General features: G+C 48.1%; 1 protein-coding gene across 1 annotated transcript in view; it reads right to left on the minus strand.

Annotated features, from left to right (window-relative positions):
- HEG1 (heart development protein with EGF like domains 1) overlaps positions 1-15,672 on the minus strand; it is a gene marked incomplete at its 5' end in the record, with an annotated part of 76,509 nt that overhangs the window by 15,567 nt on the left and 45,270 nt on the right. Inside the window, 6 exons of the mRNA XM_082839584.1 lie at positions 2,230-2,267; positions 2,400-2,442; positions 7,323-7,457; positions 11,326-11,486; positions 11,734-11,792; positions 14,542-14,645. Of these exons, the coding sequence (XP_082695710.1) occupies positions 2,230-2,267; positions 2,400-2,442; positions 7,323-7,457; positions 11,326-11,486; positions 11,734-11,792; positions 14,542-14,645 (540 nt within the window). The remainder of the gene's footprint in view (positions 1-2,229; positions 2,268-2,399; positions 2,443-7,322; positions 7,458-11,325; positions 11,487-11,733; positions 11,793-14,541; positions 14,646-15,672) is intronic.

Consider the following 15,672-nt stretch of genomic DNA (forward strand, 5'->3'; position numbering starts at 1 on the left):
CAGGGCTGATCTGAGACCGCAGAGAAAAGGGCCGTTGGAAGGTGCTATTTATTATCAGTGACTATTAACTGCTTTGCAACACTGACATTAAGACTGATATCAAAGTCATAAAGTGGTATTCACACCCTCAGAGTTAACCAGAGTCACCCACAAAAGGTGGCCGGGAGCTAGCCCTCCAGGCTGGAGTCTGCCCTCTGCTGGACATCATCGTGATGACTCGGATAAAAGGGAGCAAAAAGAAGTCTCAGGAACAGAGAGAAATTCTGCTACTTCCAAGACCCCGACCCCCATAACGCGGAGACACAGGAACCCACAGAACAGTCAGTGGATGTAGTGGTATATCCTCTCCACATATACAGTAGTTAGTGATCTCTGAAAAGCAAATCACTCACTGCCACTTAGAGCAACGCCCTGCAGCTCACTCTCCTTTCCTTCAACCCTTTCTAGGGCTTTTCCCTGTATCCATTTTCACTCTTCCATTTCCTGAGAAATATGAAGCATTTTCTAGTAAAACCTATTTAGGGAGCTGTTTGACTACAAGCAGGTGAGAAGTACTGGCTCATCCTATGAGAGGCCTGTCAGGGCCAAGGGGCCCCGGGAGGACTGGCAGGTGGGCTCTCTCACCCCCTGCTCCCTACCCCGAGATGGTCACATCTCCACGCGCGTCACCTTGTCTCACTCACGCTCTTATAAAACCAGGTATATCTGTGATATTGTGCCATAATAAGAAATATCTAGGGCTTCCCTGGTGGTGCAGTGGTTAAGAATCCGCTTACCAATGCGGTTGGGGACGCGGGTTCGAGCCCTGGTCCGAGAAGATCCCACATGCCGCGGAGCAACTAAGCCCGTGCACCACAACTACTGAGTCTGCGCTCTAGAGCCTGTGAGCCACAACTACTGAGCCCACGTGCCACAACTACTGAAGCCCGCTCCTAGAGCCTGTGCTCCGCAACAAGAGAAGCCACCGCGATGAGAAGCCCACGCACCGCAACGAAGAGTAGCCCCCACTCGCCGCAACTAGAGAAAGCCCGCACACAGCAACGAAGACCCAACGCAGCCAAATAAATAAATTAATTTAAATAAATAAATAAAATCAATAATTAAAAAAAAAAGAAATATCTATCCAGTCTTCACCCCCCGCCCCATTTCTGGCATAAGAGCTTTTAGAACACTTGGAATTTCTGACTGATGGGGTGAGAGGAGCACCTCTTGTTAAGTAAAGTCATGTCTACTTGTGGTCTAGTAAACTTAGAATATGGACTGTTGGCAGATTCGATGGAATGAGGGACAAAGCTGTCCTAAAATACTGAGTGTTACTATTCCTGCTACATCCTATATCCCAGAATTTCTTTCAATAATTTTGAGGGTGACTGTAATTTCTCAGGTCTCAGTGTAAGAAAATGTCAGTGAAAGTGATCTGGAATGAATCCCAACTGCTTCTCTCAAAGAAGTGAATTAACTGTGAAACTTGACATGTGCACAGTCACCGCCACTCAACCCTCTTGCACCCGGGAGCACGGACGTCAGCTAGCAGCAGGGGACCCCCCAGTCTGCGTCCAGCCCTGACCCCCGCCCCGACGACACTGGTCTAAACGGCCCCACGTTCTCCTCTGTCCTCTGTCCTCCTCACGGCAGCCCGACTTGATTTTCTTGATCAAACTGCTTTCCTGCTCTAAGACTCTTGCTAGTGCCACAGTGGCTACTGATTAAAACCTAAACTCTCAGACTCCATCGAAAGTCCCAACAGTTTGGTCCCCACATACTCCGCCAACCTAATCCCCTATTCTCCGCCTTCCTCTCTTTCTGTCCTCAGCCACACCCACTTACACACTGTCCCTGAAAACCACGGGCCCAAGCTGCCCCAAGACCTTTGTTTAGGCTGTTCCCTCTCCCTGGATTCCTTCTCCCTCCATACCTGCCAGTCAAAGTCTTCCCAAACCTCCAATTCCATCCCCTCCAAGAAACTACCCAGGAGGCTCTTCTATTCTCCTTGGGTGTGGTCCCTCCCTCTCTGCCTCAAACCTCATGCCTAATGTACTGATTAACACCCCACAATCAGGCTATTTAGGAAAGCCTCCAGGCCCTGGAGAGCGCTCTGTTTTCCTCCCAGCACAGGAGCTGGGAAGACAGCAGATGTGAACTGAGGACAAGAGGAGGGGACAGACACCCTGCGTGCCAACAGCCGTGCCAGCCCTGCCCACGCAGAACTCGGGACTTCTGCATACTTACGGTTTCCACAGTTGAGACCACCAAGGCCGAATGGGCAACTGCAAGTCAACAAAGAAAAAGAATAAGAATTAGTCTCAAATATCAAAAGAAATAACTAAGGCAATTTACCTAAGTAACTTCTAAATAAGGTTTGGAACAAATTCATCAGAATAAATGAACACGGAGCCTACCTCATGCAGGTTTCATTTTCTAGCCTATATCCATCTTCACAGGCTGAAAGAGAAAAGGAAAATCCAGGAACGTGTCTATTGACTTCCCTTGGTCCAAACTGACAGTTAATAAAACCAGCCACCCTAAAGGCCACAACAATATTCTAGATCCAGCAGGCTACAAACAGCTTTAGAATTACCTAAAACCTGGCCTAAATACTGTTGCCAGTTCAACTCAATTCTACCAAAAAAAATTCTTAACCTCTTAGTGATTCTCAGTTTCCCAGCTATAAAAAAGAGGATAATGATAATATCTGTTTTATAGTTTCTTGGAGGAGATTAAGTAAACTAAGGCATGCAAATGACTTAGCGCAGCACCTAGCGCATAGTAACCACTACCTGTTTGTAGCTGTAATTATTATCCAACATATGCAATTATTTTTGGAAGTTCTCCGTGGCCCCTGTGTAACATCCTTCCGGAAACACAAAGACAAGTGCTTCACCTTCTTTAACGTAAGTCAAACCTTTAACCAGCTGTTGGCTCCATCAACCCCCTTCCATGAGGAAGTGAGAGCTGTGACACCTTCAGAGCCATGGCCCTGGTGGGTGCCTCAGTTTCCATAAGAGAACGCTCACCCCGTGGTCTGTGTAGTGGATTCTAGACATACCTAGATGAGCCCTAATCGGCACATCACCCAAGACCATAGCTTTGAACCCTCTGGCAGTACAGCTCGTGGACCACGGCTTCACTGAAGACCTGTGGGCCAGCCATTCCCCTGGATCAGCAGTTCCTGAATGGATCTGATCACGGAACATTTTCAGCATTACAATAAGCTGACAGAACACCACGAGCTGTAATGCATGCTTGGATGAAAGGAGACAATAAAAAATCTCCTCTCGGGCAAATTCACTGCTGCAAGGAATGATAGGAATTTGATTCGTGATTAATGTATGCCACGCGCTGCATACAAGAATCACAGGTAAGAAAAGGTACAAAGCGTCGAGCAGCGATCTCTGCACAGACAGCACACACGCGGATGGTGAGATGTGAGTGCCAGCAGCACACCGGGCTCAGAGGCTGCACGCCCTGCAGGCTGGGATGGGAGATCGCTCACAGACCTCCTGCATCCTCCTTTAAGGATCAGTGCATAATAATGTTAACTACGTAGATGTGCTGAACTTTTTTCTTCCTTCTCTTTTTTAGTGTTAGACACTAAATCTTTCTAGTATCTATTTTATTGTCATAGACGATCGATATATCACTAGAGTTTTGTGGAATGGTTTGGAAAATACTGTTCTAAATAATTTAAATTCTCTCACAGCAGATCATGAGAGCTGTGAGCCTGCACTGCACTGTTTGGCCCCCTGGAATCCCTTTTCCTGAGCTACGCTCTCTTTATTAAGGGCAATCTATTACTAGCACCAGCCCCAGGCAAGCCCCTAGGGTATTTATCACAGGCTGTCATGGACCACGTTGCCACAATACCACTCAGTAACCTGGTGATGTGGATGCTCCAGAGAAACTTCTCTTGGGCCCTGGGGCCTAGAAAAACGGGGATGGGCCTAAAGAACTGGACTTTATTTGATGGTCGCCACTTCTTTCAAAATCATGTTTCTCTCTGCCTCAGTGTCCAGGAAGCTCAGAACTTGAGTGAGCGGCCTATCTTTAGGAAACACGCGGGAACTTAAGGTATATCTTTCTGCATATTCATTTTCCTTCTAGCCTCAACAAAGTAGTCATTTTATGTCTCCTTCAACCTGATTTACCTTTTAAATTCAATCTCATCTTGTTACAATGAATTTTCATTAGGCACTTCAAATCTTTTTTGCAACAAGGTAGAGCATAATCATATCCCGCTTCAGGGAAGAGAAATGAGGCCCCTCTCCCAAATCTTTGACACCTTTGAGTTCTCTGAGCTGGCCTTACTCAGCTGGGGCCTTCTCTAAGGAACAAGCTGAGACCTCCTGTCTCCCCGGCGTGGAAAGCACCACGCCCTGGCCGTCCTTGTGCTATGGCCGGGTCGTGGGAGCAGGGGAAGCCGCCCCTGGATGACCCATGGCTCTGTCTGCAGGGCAGCTACACAGAGACCGCTGGCATCCCAGTGACTCTTCCCCGCCCGTCTCAGCACCGAGGCAGGCTGATGTCACACTAGTCTGTTCTATTCTGAACACTTCTTCCTGGAAATATTTTTACAGCAAATCTACCCACCCAACCCTCATCTGCTGGGTGGGAGCTTTCCACCCTGTGGCTGTCATCCAGCCAGATGTAAGGTCCATCTGTTGTCCTGTCTATGAGCTGACGGGCTGGGCTGTTTTCACTTCGCTTCAGAAGTGGCCTGGCTCCCTGGTGTAATGATATGTCCTTATTTCAGATGGGCTCATTCAGTCATTCATCAAAGACCGAGTGCTACCGTGGGCCTGGCGCTGCTCTAGGGGCTCTTGGAGGGAAACCTTGTCATAAGGCGCTCCAGTGCGCCTTAGGATCCAGCTCCGCATCTCCACGCTCTAGAGGGACCCTGACCCGCAGAACACTGAAGATGAAATGAATGTGGCAACAGCCAGCATAGACACCCCAAGTGGGCTTCCCCTATTGATATGGAACACAAGCAAATTTGAACCTTCTGGACTTTTAAATAAAAGGCCAGAAGTACATGGTGGAGCCTTCAGGGCTCTTTTGTTCCCTTGCAGGAAGCCAGATCAAGACCTGCCAATCCTGTCCTATCATATATGCTGCCCTACCCTCCAACTGTTCATTCGACAGACATTTATGGAACCCCATAATGTGCAAGCATGTTCTAGAGCCGGGCACCCGAGGTATCTGCAGCCTGGTCAGAGAAAGAGACCCGCAAACAGGTGGCTAGAATTCATCAGGATATCTGCATGATGGACGGAAGCTAAGACATCTACAGGAAGGACACCTACTTTAATTTTACATGATGCTTGGAAAGTCTGGTAAAGACATTTTATGTGAGACACTGAGAAGGTGTGTGTGTGCATACAATAAAGAACAATATGCAGTTGCTAATGTACAACTGTTAGGTGCAGAGATTTAGAAAACACACACCCACGTGCCTTTAGCCTCGATTTACATCAGGGACCGACCCCGGATTTGAGGTGTCCGAGAGGGTACTTCTTTTAACTACCCCCGTGCTCCAGCACCAACGGCCAGAAGATGTCACTGTAACCTCTCAGAACCCAGCTGACTGGGCTGTGGTCCAAGGAGCTCCGGGATCCATTCATGGAGCTCTGATGGCCATGGGTGAAAATCTAACCAACAGGATACTGCAGAAGCCAGGCTGCATAGGGCCTCGGCCACAAGCCCAAAAGCTAACCACGGTTTTCTTATGGCGATTCTCCGGTCATTACTTGATAGACATAAGGTTTCCAGTGCCTGTGTCACTGCATCTGGTAAATCCTTGACAGCTCTGCTATTGCTAATGCTAGTCTGTAAGCGACACAATTATAGAACTACTGACTTGGAAAGAGAGGGAAATGACTCATGCCACTCAGAAGCAAAGGTGGCAGGGCTGCTCCTGAGGCCACCCGAAATTGCAGAGGCACTGCGTACAGAAATGACTGCCCCACGTAGCCACACGGCCGCCAGCACACAGGGACGTCAGCGCACTTCATGTGTGAAGGACGTTACCTTCACACATGAAGTGGGCTCAGTGCCCCAGTTTCTAAGACGGGCCAGGAGCACTTTGCATGAAACCAGATAAGAGGGAACTAAGAAGCGTCACCTCTGTATCAAAGCGGCAGACTGACAGGGCACTGAGAAGCGCTGTGAGCTTCAGAATCAGGCCTGTTGCCCCACAGAGTTGGGCCCCCTCTTCAAACCCCACCCCAGGGCCTGTGTGCAGAGCTGAGGAGGTGCACTTGCAAAGCACCTAAGTCAGAGGGTCTGAAGCGCAGGATGAGAGCACTGCCCTGAAATGTATTTTTATCCTCTCCTCTAATGGGAAGTCCTGACAGAAATAAGTGGCATGTCACCTTTCCCCAGGACGCCATTTTTACTCAGATTCCAGTACATCTGTCACCAGCAGGCACTGACTGAGCAGGAAAACTGGGCCATACACGTTCTCATGTGATGCGAGGCCTAAGGCTACGTGATGCCTTTATGTTGCTAGTTTTCCTGTGATCACGAATTGCAGCAGGGTTTCGTAAGGCAGGGTACCCAGTGCTCTGGACTTGAATTCATTTTATTTTAAAGCAGTATTCTTGCACTGCGCGCACTGACCAGCCTTCGTCTCAAACTGGATGAAGTTAATCCTCACCTAAGAGATTAGCAGAATTAGGTTTCTGCCTTGAAACCCTTAAAACCAGAACTCATTGGTTCAACAACAACCTGGGTAAAATACAAGAGCAAAGGCTGATGGCTTACAAAGTACCTCCGTAACCGCTGCCCTCTTTAATTCTTAGAATATCCAACGAAGTATCACTGCACCCATTTCACAGAAGAGGAAACTCAAGCTCAGCGAAGCAAAGTGACTTGCCCGAGATGATACAGGACGGGCAGGCAGAGTGGGACTCTGACTCAGGTCTCCCGGGCTGCCAGCTACCACTAAAAGGTACAGCCCTGCTTCCGTGCTGGTATTTTCATTTTAAAAGATTAGCAGACAATAGCATAAAGCTTTGGGAATTAAAACAGTAATTTTTCTAATTTCCTCTAATTAGGAGGGAAAAAAAAAAAAAAGGCCTGGCCACCCCAGGCATTCCATTCTCTTTTCTTTTCCTTTGAATCTGGTTGGCCAGACCAGTGTGCACCAGTCAGAGATAATGCTATTATTCCAGGGAGATAACGTATTCAACTCTGCTGGGAGCCAAATAACTAGAACCGGTTACCCCCAGATTAGAACAGTCACCCCTAGAGCAGAGACACTGCCCCAGGCAGAGGAAAGCACCTCCCCCACCCCCTGGGCCACAGAACCCCAGACCGGCCGGTACCTCGGCAGGAGTGGTCCATCTTGTTGAACTGGAAGTAGCCAGACTTGCACTGGCACAGCGCGACCCCGTCCAGATCGGTGCAGATGGAGGTCTCTTTGTCACATTCTGGAGTCTTCCGCTTGCACAAGCTGCCCGCTAGAATGGAAAAACAAGACAGTGAAACAGAACAAAACCTCCTCCACGTCGAACATTAAGATGCGTGAACTTCCTGTTTCAAGAGGCTCAGAGAACACTTTCCAAAAGAGCCTGCGTGGCGCGCCGCTCCTCTCAGAGGGCACTTCTGCACTGCCTTCTGCCGCTCCTCCCCCGAGTCGGCCCCCGGGTCTGTTAGTGAAAGTTCACGGGGCAGAAAACAAACCCAGAAGAAACGGGGTGCCGTCGCCAGCTCCAGCGTCCCCTGCAAACACAGCCCTCGACGGGTGGGATCCTCTGCACCTTCACGCTCTAGGGCTGCAGGGGAGAATCGGCACAAACCCGGAACGTGTGACCCGCTCTCTTAGGAAGAAGGCCTGTCTCGGCTGAGGTGTGTCCCGGCTCTGTGTCTGTCTGGCCTAAAGGGACGCAGCGCCTGCTGTGGCGGGTAGCCTGCTGCCTAGCAGACTGACTCCGAGGAGAGGTGTGGAAGGTAAGCCCGGCTGTATGCGTTCTGTCACTGTCCGCCTGCCCGCTATACGGATGCCCGCCTGGGGCTTGCTGGGCTCTGGGTCGTCAGCACCTGGCCATGTGGGCCAGGCTCATTTCAGGGACGACAAAGAACTCTTTCATTATTATCCGAAAGCATTCATTGTTGGGCATGTGGCCGTGAGGTTGTACACAGTGAACCCTCTCTCGGGCTGTGTACAGCAGGCCCTCTCTGAGTTTGTATACAGTGGGCTTTCTTTGAGGTTACGTACAGCAGACCCTCTCTGAAGTTGTAAAGAGTGAACCCTCTCTCAGGGTGTATACAGCACGCCCTCTCTGAGGCTGTATACAGTGGACACGATGAGGGCGCTTTTTACCATCTAAGGTAGGTCTAACAAAAAAACATACGTAATTGGGGTATACAGACAACAGAACAAAAATACGGAATCACTTGCATAGTGGACGGTAACTTATTTACACTATGTACAGGGTGAGACTGACCTACGCCGCTGTTTTTGGCGGGCGTGAGCGAGTTCAGCGTGAGGAGACGGCCGAGGAAGGGCCACGGGTACACTGGGCAGTGAGGTGTGGGCTCCCTTCCCTCACCTTAAGGAAAACACCAACCGATTCAGAAACCAGCTGCCAGCTCTTAACACAGCACAGCTATACCCCCACCCCGCCCCAGGCAGGTTCTGGTGACAGGGACCCCGGCATCTGCCTCCCTGTCTGAGTCTCGAGAGCTCGGGGCCAGTGGGTGGCTTGGTCACAGGAGGTTAGTTTAGGACACAGCTTCAGCTCTCAGAGCTGAATTTCCTGCCTTTATCAGTGGAAGCTGGCATGCTAAATCAGAACCTATTGGTGTGTGTGATACAATTTCCTTTGTTTATTGTGAAAGGTCTGTATTTAAGGGAGAAAAATGAAAAATGGAAAATCTCACCAGGCAAACACGGTGAAGTTGGCACAGAGGGGCACTAAACGGCCACAATCTCTCATCTAAAGCCTTAATATAAAGAAATATCTCCAGCACAGAAGGCCGTCCAGGCTGGTACTAGTTGGTGCAGCAGCCAGCCTGAGTTGCCTGGCCTGATTAGATATTTTCTGGAAGCCAATGTCACGTTTTCCCTCCACCCTGCCCACGAATCCCGCCTGTTGGCAAATACTGCTCGCCCTGCTGAAGCAACTCTTCCCGGCACAGAAGCAGATTCACTTGAAGACAGGGAAAGCTGGCCCCGCCTCTGCGATGGAGGGGTTGCTATCCTCAAAATTCTCAAAGAACATTCTGTCATCAGTCCATCCAACGGAACCACGTAGAAGGCCGTTTTCGTTTTCAGCCTGGCGATGTGATTTTTCTGCATCTACAATTCCCATGCTCCTTCCTGCGCATACCATCCGCCAAACAGACAATGAGAATTTATGTGAATCTAAGGCTGGGACGCTTCCTGGGGGATTTCCAAGGACTCTAAACCTCTGGAGAGAGGAGAGCTACAGTTCTTTGAAAGGCGAGGAAATAGATGTTTTGTGAATTGAAGGGGAAGAAACTGCCCTTGCAAGGGCAGCGGCCAGAGTGGCCCGGTGCCTCCCACGTGTCGGGAACACCCAGATGTCAGAAGCTGACAGCTCCCCCTTGTCCAGCCCGCCTCTCTAGCACTCAGACAGGTGAGTGAGGGACCAAGCAGTGTGCTGGCAAAACCTGGAGAAGCCCTGGGAGGGAAAACAGAGAGGTGAGGCTGTTTTCAGCCAAGATGCATGGCCGTCTTTGTTCTCAGGGGCTTGGAAAGCAGAGGCAAAGAATGGGCACCAGTACACGTGGAGGCAGGAAGTCTGTGGGAAATCTCTGTACCTGCCTCTTAATTTTGCTGTGAACCTAACTCTGCTCTACAAAAAAGTCTTAAAAAAAACAAAAAAAACGCGACCTTGGCAAGGAAGACATGAGCTTTCCCGTAAGCTACATCTGAGCAGTTGGAAGAATGGGGGCCAGAGAGTGGGCAGGGCTGCCACGGGCATGGCCCTTACAAATCCAAATATCTTGCCACTTGATTTGCAAAACATGAAATACGTTTACTAAGGACAAAAAAAGTAACCTAATATAATGCTGACCACGTAGCATGTATTCCACACGGGTTTAGTGAACTGCAAGGTCCCCTTCCTACTTTCTAGGGAGGAAAAATTGGAACCTTTAAATCACTGGCAAGAGAAAGAAACTAAAATCAAAGCAGAGTACCGTGTGATGGGGCAGGAACTTTTTAACCAATTCCCCAATGAAGCTGAATGATAGCAACTTCAACTCCAGAATGCTTAGCTCTCTTTTTTTTTTTTTTTTTTTCCAAGTGAATAGCCCTTAAATGGGCAAAGCTCTAGCATTTATCCCTGAGCAAAAGGTTAACTGCCAGGTCTGTAATGCACAGTCCATAAGGAGGGCTCTCCAGACCTGCTCTTACAAAGCTCTGGCTCATCGGGAACGTCCTGGATCTCCAGCAGGCAGAGCACCAAACCTGCTACCTACAACTTAGTCGAGCATCTGGGCACCAGATGGGGAGCTTCCCTCCGACTCTGCCTCCCTCACCAGTCCTATGTGTAGTAAAATGAGCGAACCAGAGCCAGCTCTGACCACTTATGAGACACAGCAGGGGCAAGCCCCCCTGCATGAGGAAGCACTTTTGATTCCAGCAGAGTTTTCCCATCCCAGAGGCGAAACCTCCCCTCCAAGACCCGAATTTGCCTTCCAAACTTGTTTCTGATCCCTTTCTTCAGCTGCCTCACATCAGATGCACTGTAGAAGCTTTCAACAAAAACAGATAAAGAACAAGAAAAGAGAAATCATGGACGGTGAGCAGTTTGCCCTCTAATCTTCGAGTCTTGTTTCTGTGCAAATAGAATTTGCAAACAAATACACAGAAAGACGGGTGATTCTGTACATGCCTTTTTTTTTAACCTAATGGTATGTCAAGATGAAGGTCTGGAGTCATTGACAAGCATGTACATTCTCTGTGTGAATTTCTATCTCCCCAGAGAAAGGAGGAACCTTTCAAGGGAAAGAAGAGCACTTTTTGCTCCATTACATCAGCTCCTACATCCCTTCCAATACTAATGCTGGATAGAAGAAATAGAAACAGTATGCCAAGGACTGGGGGCCTTCAAGGCTGGGTGTACAGGACTGTGTGTGTGTGTGTGTGTGTGTGTGTGTGCGCGTGCGCGCGTGCGCGTATGTATGTGTGTGTGTCTGTGCATGTGTACACAAAGATGCAGAAAGGCCTTGTGCTTAACGCCCATTTCAGGCTGGTTCTGTGACAAGTTTCTTGGACCTGAGCCCTGAATGCCTTACACGTCTACCCTCGGTCTGTGCCTAACTGAATGGGTGGGGTCCTCGCAGAGGGCCTCTTACCTCTGAAGATCCGCCTCTGAGAACCCAAGAGCTGGCAGACCTCAGCAGAGGCCCTGCAGGAGTTGACACATTTCTGCATCCCATCGGCCAGGTCGAACAGCGTCACGTTGGAGGCCAGGGAAAAGGTGGTTTGCAGTGACATCACCACCGCACTGGGCTCCCTACAGGCAAAATATGTAGGTTTTAATTGTCCTAAAATGACATGTGGGCCCCAGGGCTTTTGGAAAATGAGTGTCCTCCCCATTCTCCAGTGATGGCCTGGGAGAGCATGCAGTTCCAGTGACCTTGGCCCTGGATCACCCTATGGCCCAATCAAAACAAGGCCCAGTTTTGTTGCCATCACCCATGTTAGAACATCCTCCCCTTTCTATAGACTGGTTCACAAACAAATATAATCCTGTTACTTACCTAGAAGCATGAGCTGTGGATCGGGTATAACCAGGTAATGTTGAAAAACACACATTTAACTGAAAGGAAGAACAGGTTTATCGTTAACTGTGAGTCAGACAAAAGCCTTAAACCTAGAACGAATTTCCTATTTTCAGGATCAAATAGGCGTTTTCCAGCCATCAGGTTGTCAGCAGGCGGCCTTACGCAGGAGTGGTGTCTTTTTTGCTCCTTTCTTAAATGCCTTTCTGCTCTTATTCTGTTGTTCCATGAGTACAAAGGGAGAGAGGCAGAGAGTAAATCAGTGGGGAAAATCTGGGCAGGAAATGATGTTCAGAACAGCACCCTTGGATGCAAACATCTTCAAAGGAGCAGATCTCTTCTAAGACCTAGGGTTTCAAAAACCTCAGAGGCAACTGTTTATTTGGACTTTGCATAGTGAACAAGCCTCACTGAAAAGGCTGGGTTCCTTTCAGCTACCCCAGGTCTGGCAGGCCTGACACAGACCCCTCATAATCTACAATGAGTTGACCTAACTCACAGATAGGTCCTCTTCAATAAGGCTCTCCATAGGAAATTACATTACATGGGTCAAGAGCCCTTTTGTAGAGAGCAAATTAAGAGCGACTCTCCCTGTGTTTGCCTTGTGCTCTCGGAAAGAGCAGAAAATCCCTGTGGGGCATGAAGTACCATGCCTGCTTCTCCACTCCCCCCCGGCCCCCACCACCGACAGTAGGGGCTGGGGATTCCTTCTATGCAGCAGAGGGTCTCGACACCTTGACCAATGCAACCCACCTGTCTTCAAAGCCTGTGTGTCAGACACATCTCACCCTTCACAAGATGGATTCAAAACACGGGATGCTATCAAACCCTCTTTTGGCTTTGTATGACATGACTTCATATTCACAAGGTAATGATTTATTATTATTATTACTTAAACTTTTTTTCCCAGGAAAAAACAGAAATAGCACATTTCAGAACAGAACGGCACCTTGGGAAAGACTACTTGAGTCATAGCCTAAATCTTCTCTAGTCATAGCCAAATCTTCACTATATCTTGGGGGTGGGGATGTCACATCACTAATAAATTATATGTTGATACTGGGTAAAAATGAGCAAATCAGATAAGTCACTGAGCACCGTGTAATGGGAAGGACTGTACCTCTGCACGAGTTTCTCAGCCTCTGTACTATCTTAGAAGGAAATATTGACCTACAACCGAACTAAGAGGCAGCTGTGGTGCAGTGCCAAGAACACCAGGTATAGGGTTAGTAGACGTAAAACCCTGTCATATAGTAAAGAATTTGACCTTACTCAAAGAGAGGTCTGGCCCTTGGCTCCTGGGAGGTAATTTCTAAGCCTTTGGAATGTCCTGCCTTTGTTTACCTGGAGACCCTGGGCTGCTCCAGATAATCTAACAGTGTGATTTATGGTGGGGATTGGGGTTACAAAGGGTAACCCAAAGGGTTACCTCTCCAGAGGGGCTGGAGACTGAGGTCAGCCATATGGGCAGTTGACTATCTGTGTTTTGGCTCTAGACACCAAGGCTCAGGTGAGTCTCCCTGGTTGGTGATACTCTATGAATACTGTACACATCATTGCTGAGAGGAGTTAACCCTGTCCATGACCCCATGGGGAGACGAAGACCGGAAGCACTGAATTTGAATCCCTCCTGGACTCTGCCCCATGCATCTCTTCCCTTAGCTGACTGTAACCTGGATCTTTTCACTGTAATAAACCGTAACCACAAGTATAACAGCTTTCAGTGAGATCTGTGAGTCCTTCTAGTGCATTATCAAAACTGAGTGTTTCTTGGGGACCCCCAAACTCGCAACTGGTGTCAGAAGTGAGAGTGGTCTCTAACTTTGCACCTGCTCTGTGTAAACTCAGGCAATGTCACTAACTCCCAGAACCTGCCAGTTTTCCCTCTGTAAAAGTGTTGGCAATACCTCTTATAGGAGTGACGCATCTGGTAAAGTGCCTGTCACAGAGTAGATGCTCAGTAGATACAGAAATGGAATTGGACTCTACATTTTACACAAATAAAACCCATGGTCCCATAAAATCCTATAGGTTTTGGCTAATATACGCTTACCCATAAAGAACAAGTAAAATTAAAATCAGAAATCAATCTCTAAAACTTATTTTAATGGCAAATTTCAATTTTCTGAACACCAAATCTTAGACTACGGTAGCAGCTGAGAGGGAAAATTTACTATCTGAGCTTCATTTCTATCTCTTCTTCTTTCCTCTCCATTTTTCTTTTTTTTTTCTTTCTTGTCTTTTTCCTGACAAAAAAGCAGGCAAGGAGGGAAAGAAGAAGAATCAAAGGCCCCTAGATAATCTACTCAGTGAATTCTCAACCCTGGATAATAGGATTAACTGTTCCACCTTTGGCATTCCCTTGAGAAAAAAGCATCATTCTCTCCAGGTTCCAAAACACAGACAGAAAAATCACAAAGCATGTCAACAGCAGATGGGACAGTAGGATTTTCTGGGTCTTTCCGCTTCACCAACAGCTCTTATTGGTGCATGTCACCTAAATGTCTGTAACTATGAGTCTGAACATGGAAAAGAAATGCCAAGGCACCAATAAAGGCTGCATGGGAAGACACATTAGAAGAAATGCTTCTACAGGCGTCACTGGTTCTCAACACCTCCCTTCTACTTCCGAGAGGCCTTTAATTTTACCCTAAAGTTCACCTTCCAAATATAATAGAAATGAACAGCCCAGGAGATACAGCTGATCCCCAGGATGTTCCCGATTCTGAATAAAATCTGTTCTAGAAAACAAAGGACTAGCAGGAAGATGCCTTTTGGGAAACCTACCATTTTGGTGATCTCATTTTCAACTTCATGGAGGTCTGAATGTTTTTCCACGGTGGCATTAAGAAATATTTTCTTCAATTTAAACTCTGTCACGAAGGTTCTAACTGAAAATGAAAACATAACCTGTTAGACCTCACAAGGTCCACCTACGCATGGCTGAGTGTCTGTAAATCTCAAGGCACCCAACTTTCCTCCACCTCCCAGGATGCTCTCTGTGCATTTCTTTCTCCTGGAGGGTGGAGACCACTCCTCCCTCTTCGGGGCTCCTCTAGCAATGGGAGCACCTACTGAGCTGAGCTGAAGACTCAGTCTGAGCAGACCTTTGGGTGAGAGGCTCCAAAGAGCCTTTTTCATATGTGTGAGGGCTCTGAGAGAGTAAGCTTCCCTCGTCTCTCCAGTGGCCTCCCACATCTTAGATGCTCAGTGAAGCTGTAACAGAGAAGACAGATGAGCTGGTCTAAAGAACACACTTCCAGGAAGAGGGGAGGGAGACATGGGGTTGGAAAGACAAACGCTCGTGGGCCCCTATAAAGCTTCGGATGGAGGAAAGCTCTTTCTCTCTAGGTCTTTTACCAAGTTAGCCAGCCCTCCACTTCAAGGGCGTGCTCTGGTTTCCTCTTCTCATGAGAGTCACCTCCATCCATTCCCCATGCCTCTTGCTCAGAGGAAATGCCTGCTCTATCATTGATAAAAGAGGCTTCCAGAAGCCAGGTTACTTCCCAAGATCACCCAGCTCCCAAGGGCCAAAATTAACATTTAACGTCATGTGTGTCCATCTTCCAAGTTCTTCTTTCCCCCTAAACCCCCAGCCCCATGAGGAATCTCATAGTCTAAGGACAACCAAGTGGCTACAGAGAAAGGTGTCAAACATCTGTAACAGGACTCCACTCAGGGGGCTGCCAGACTCCATGACTACAAGCCATACAATGAAAACAACCCATATTCAAGATACTGTTGGGTTCAGACATGAAAGAAAATAGCCCCATTTTCAAGGCCCATTTCACTCATAAAATAAAATTCTAGTTAACATCAATTTGTGCTGATGGGGCCTGAGGGTGACAGAACTTACAAATGGGCAGACAATCAAAAATTAGGACAGGGCTTCCCTGGTGGCGCAGTGGTTGAGAGTCC

The sequence above is a fragment of the Leucopleurus acutus genome, assembly GCF_964270905.1.
Source record: "Leucopleurus acutus genome assembly, chromosome: 5".
NCBI classification, from domain to species: domain Eukaryota; kingdom Metazoa; phylum Chordata; class Mammalia; order Artiodactyla; family Delphinidae; genus Leucopleurus; species Leucopleurus acutus.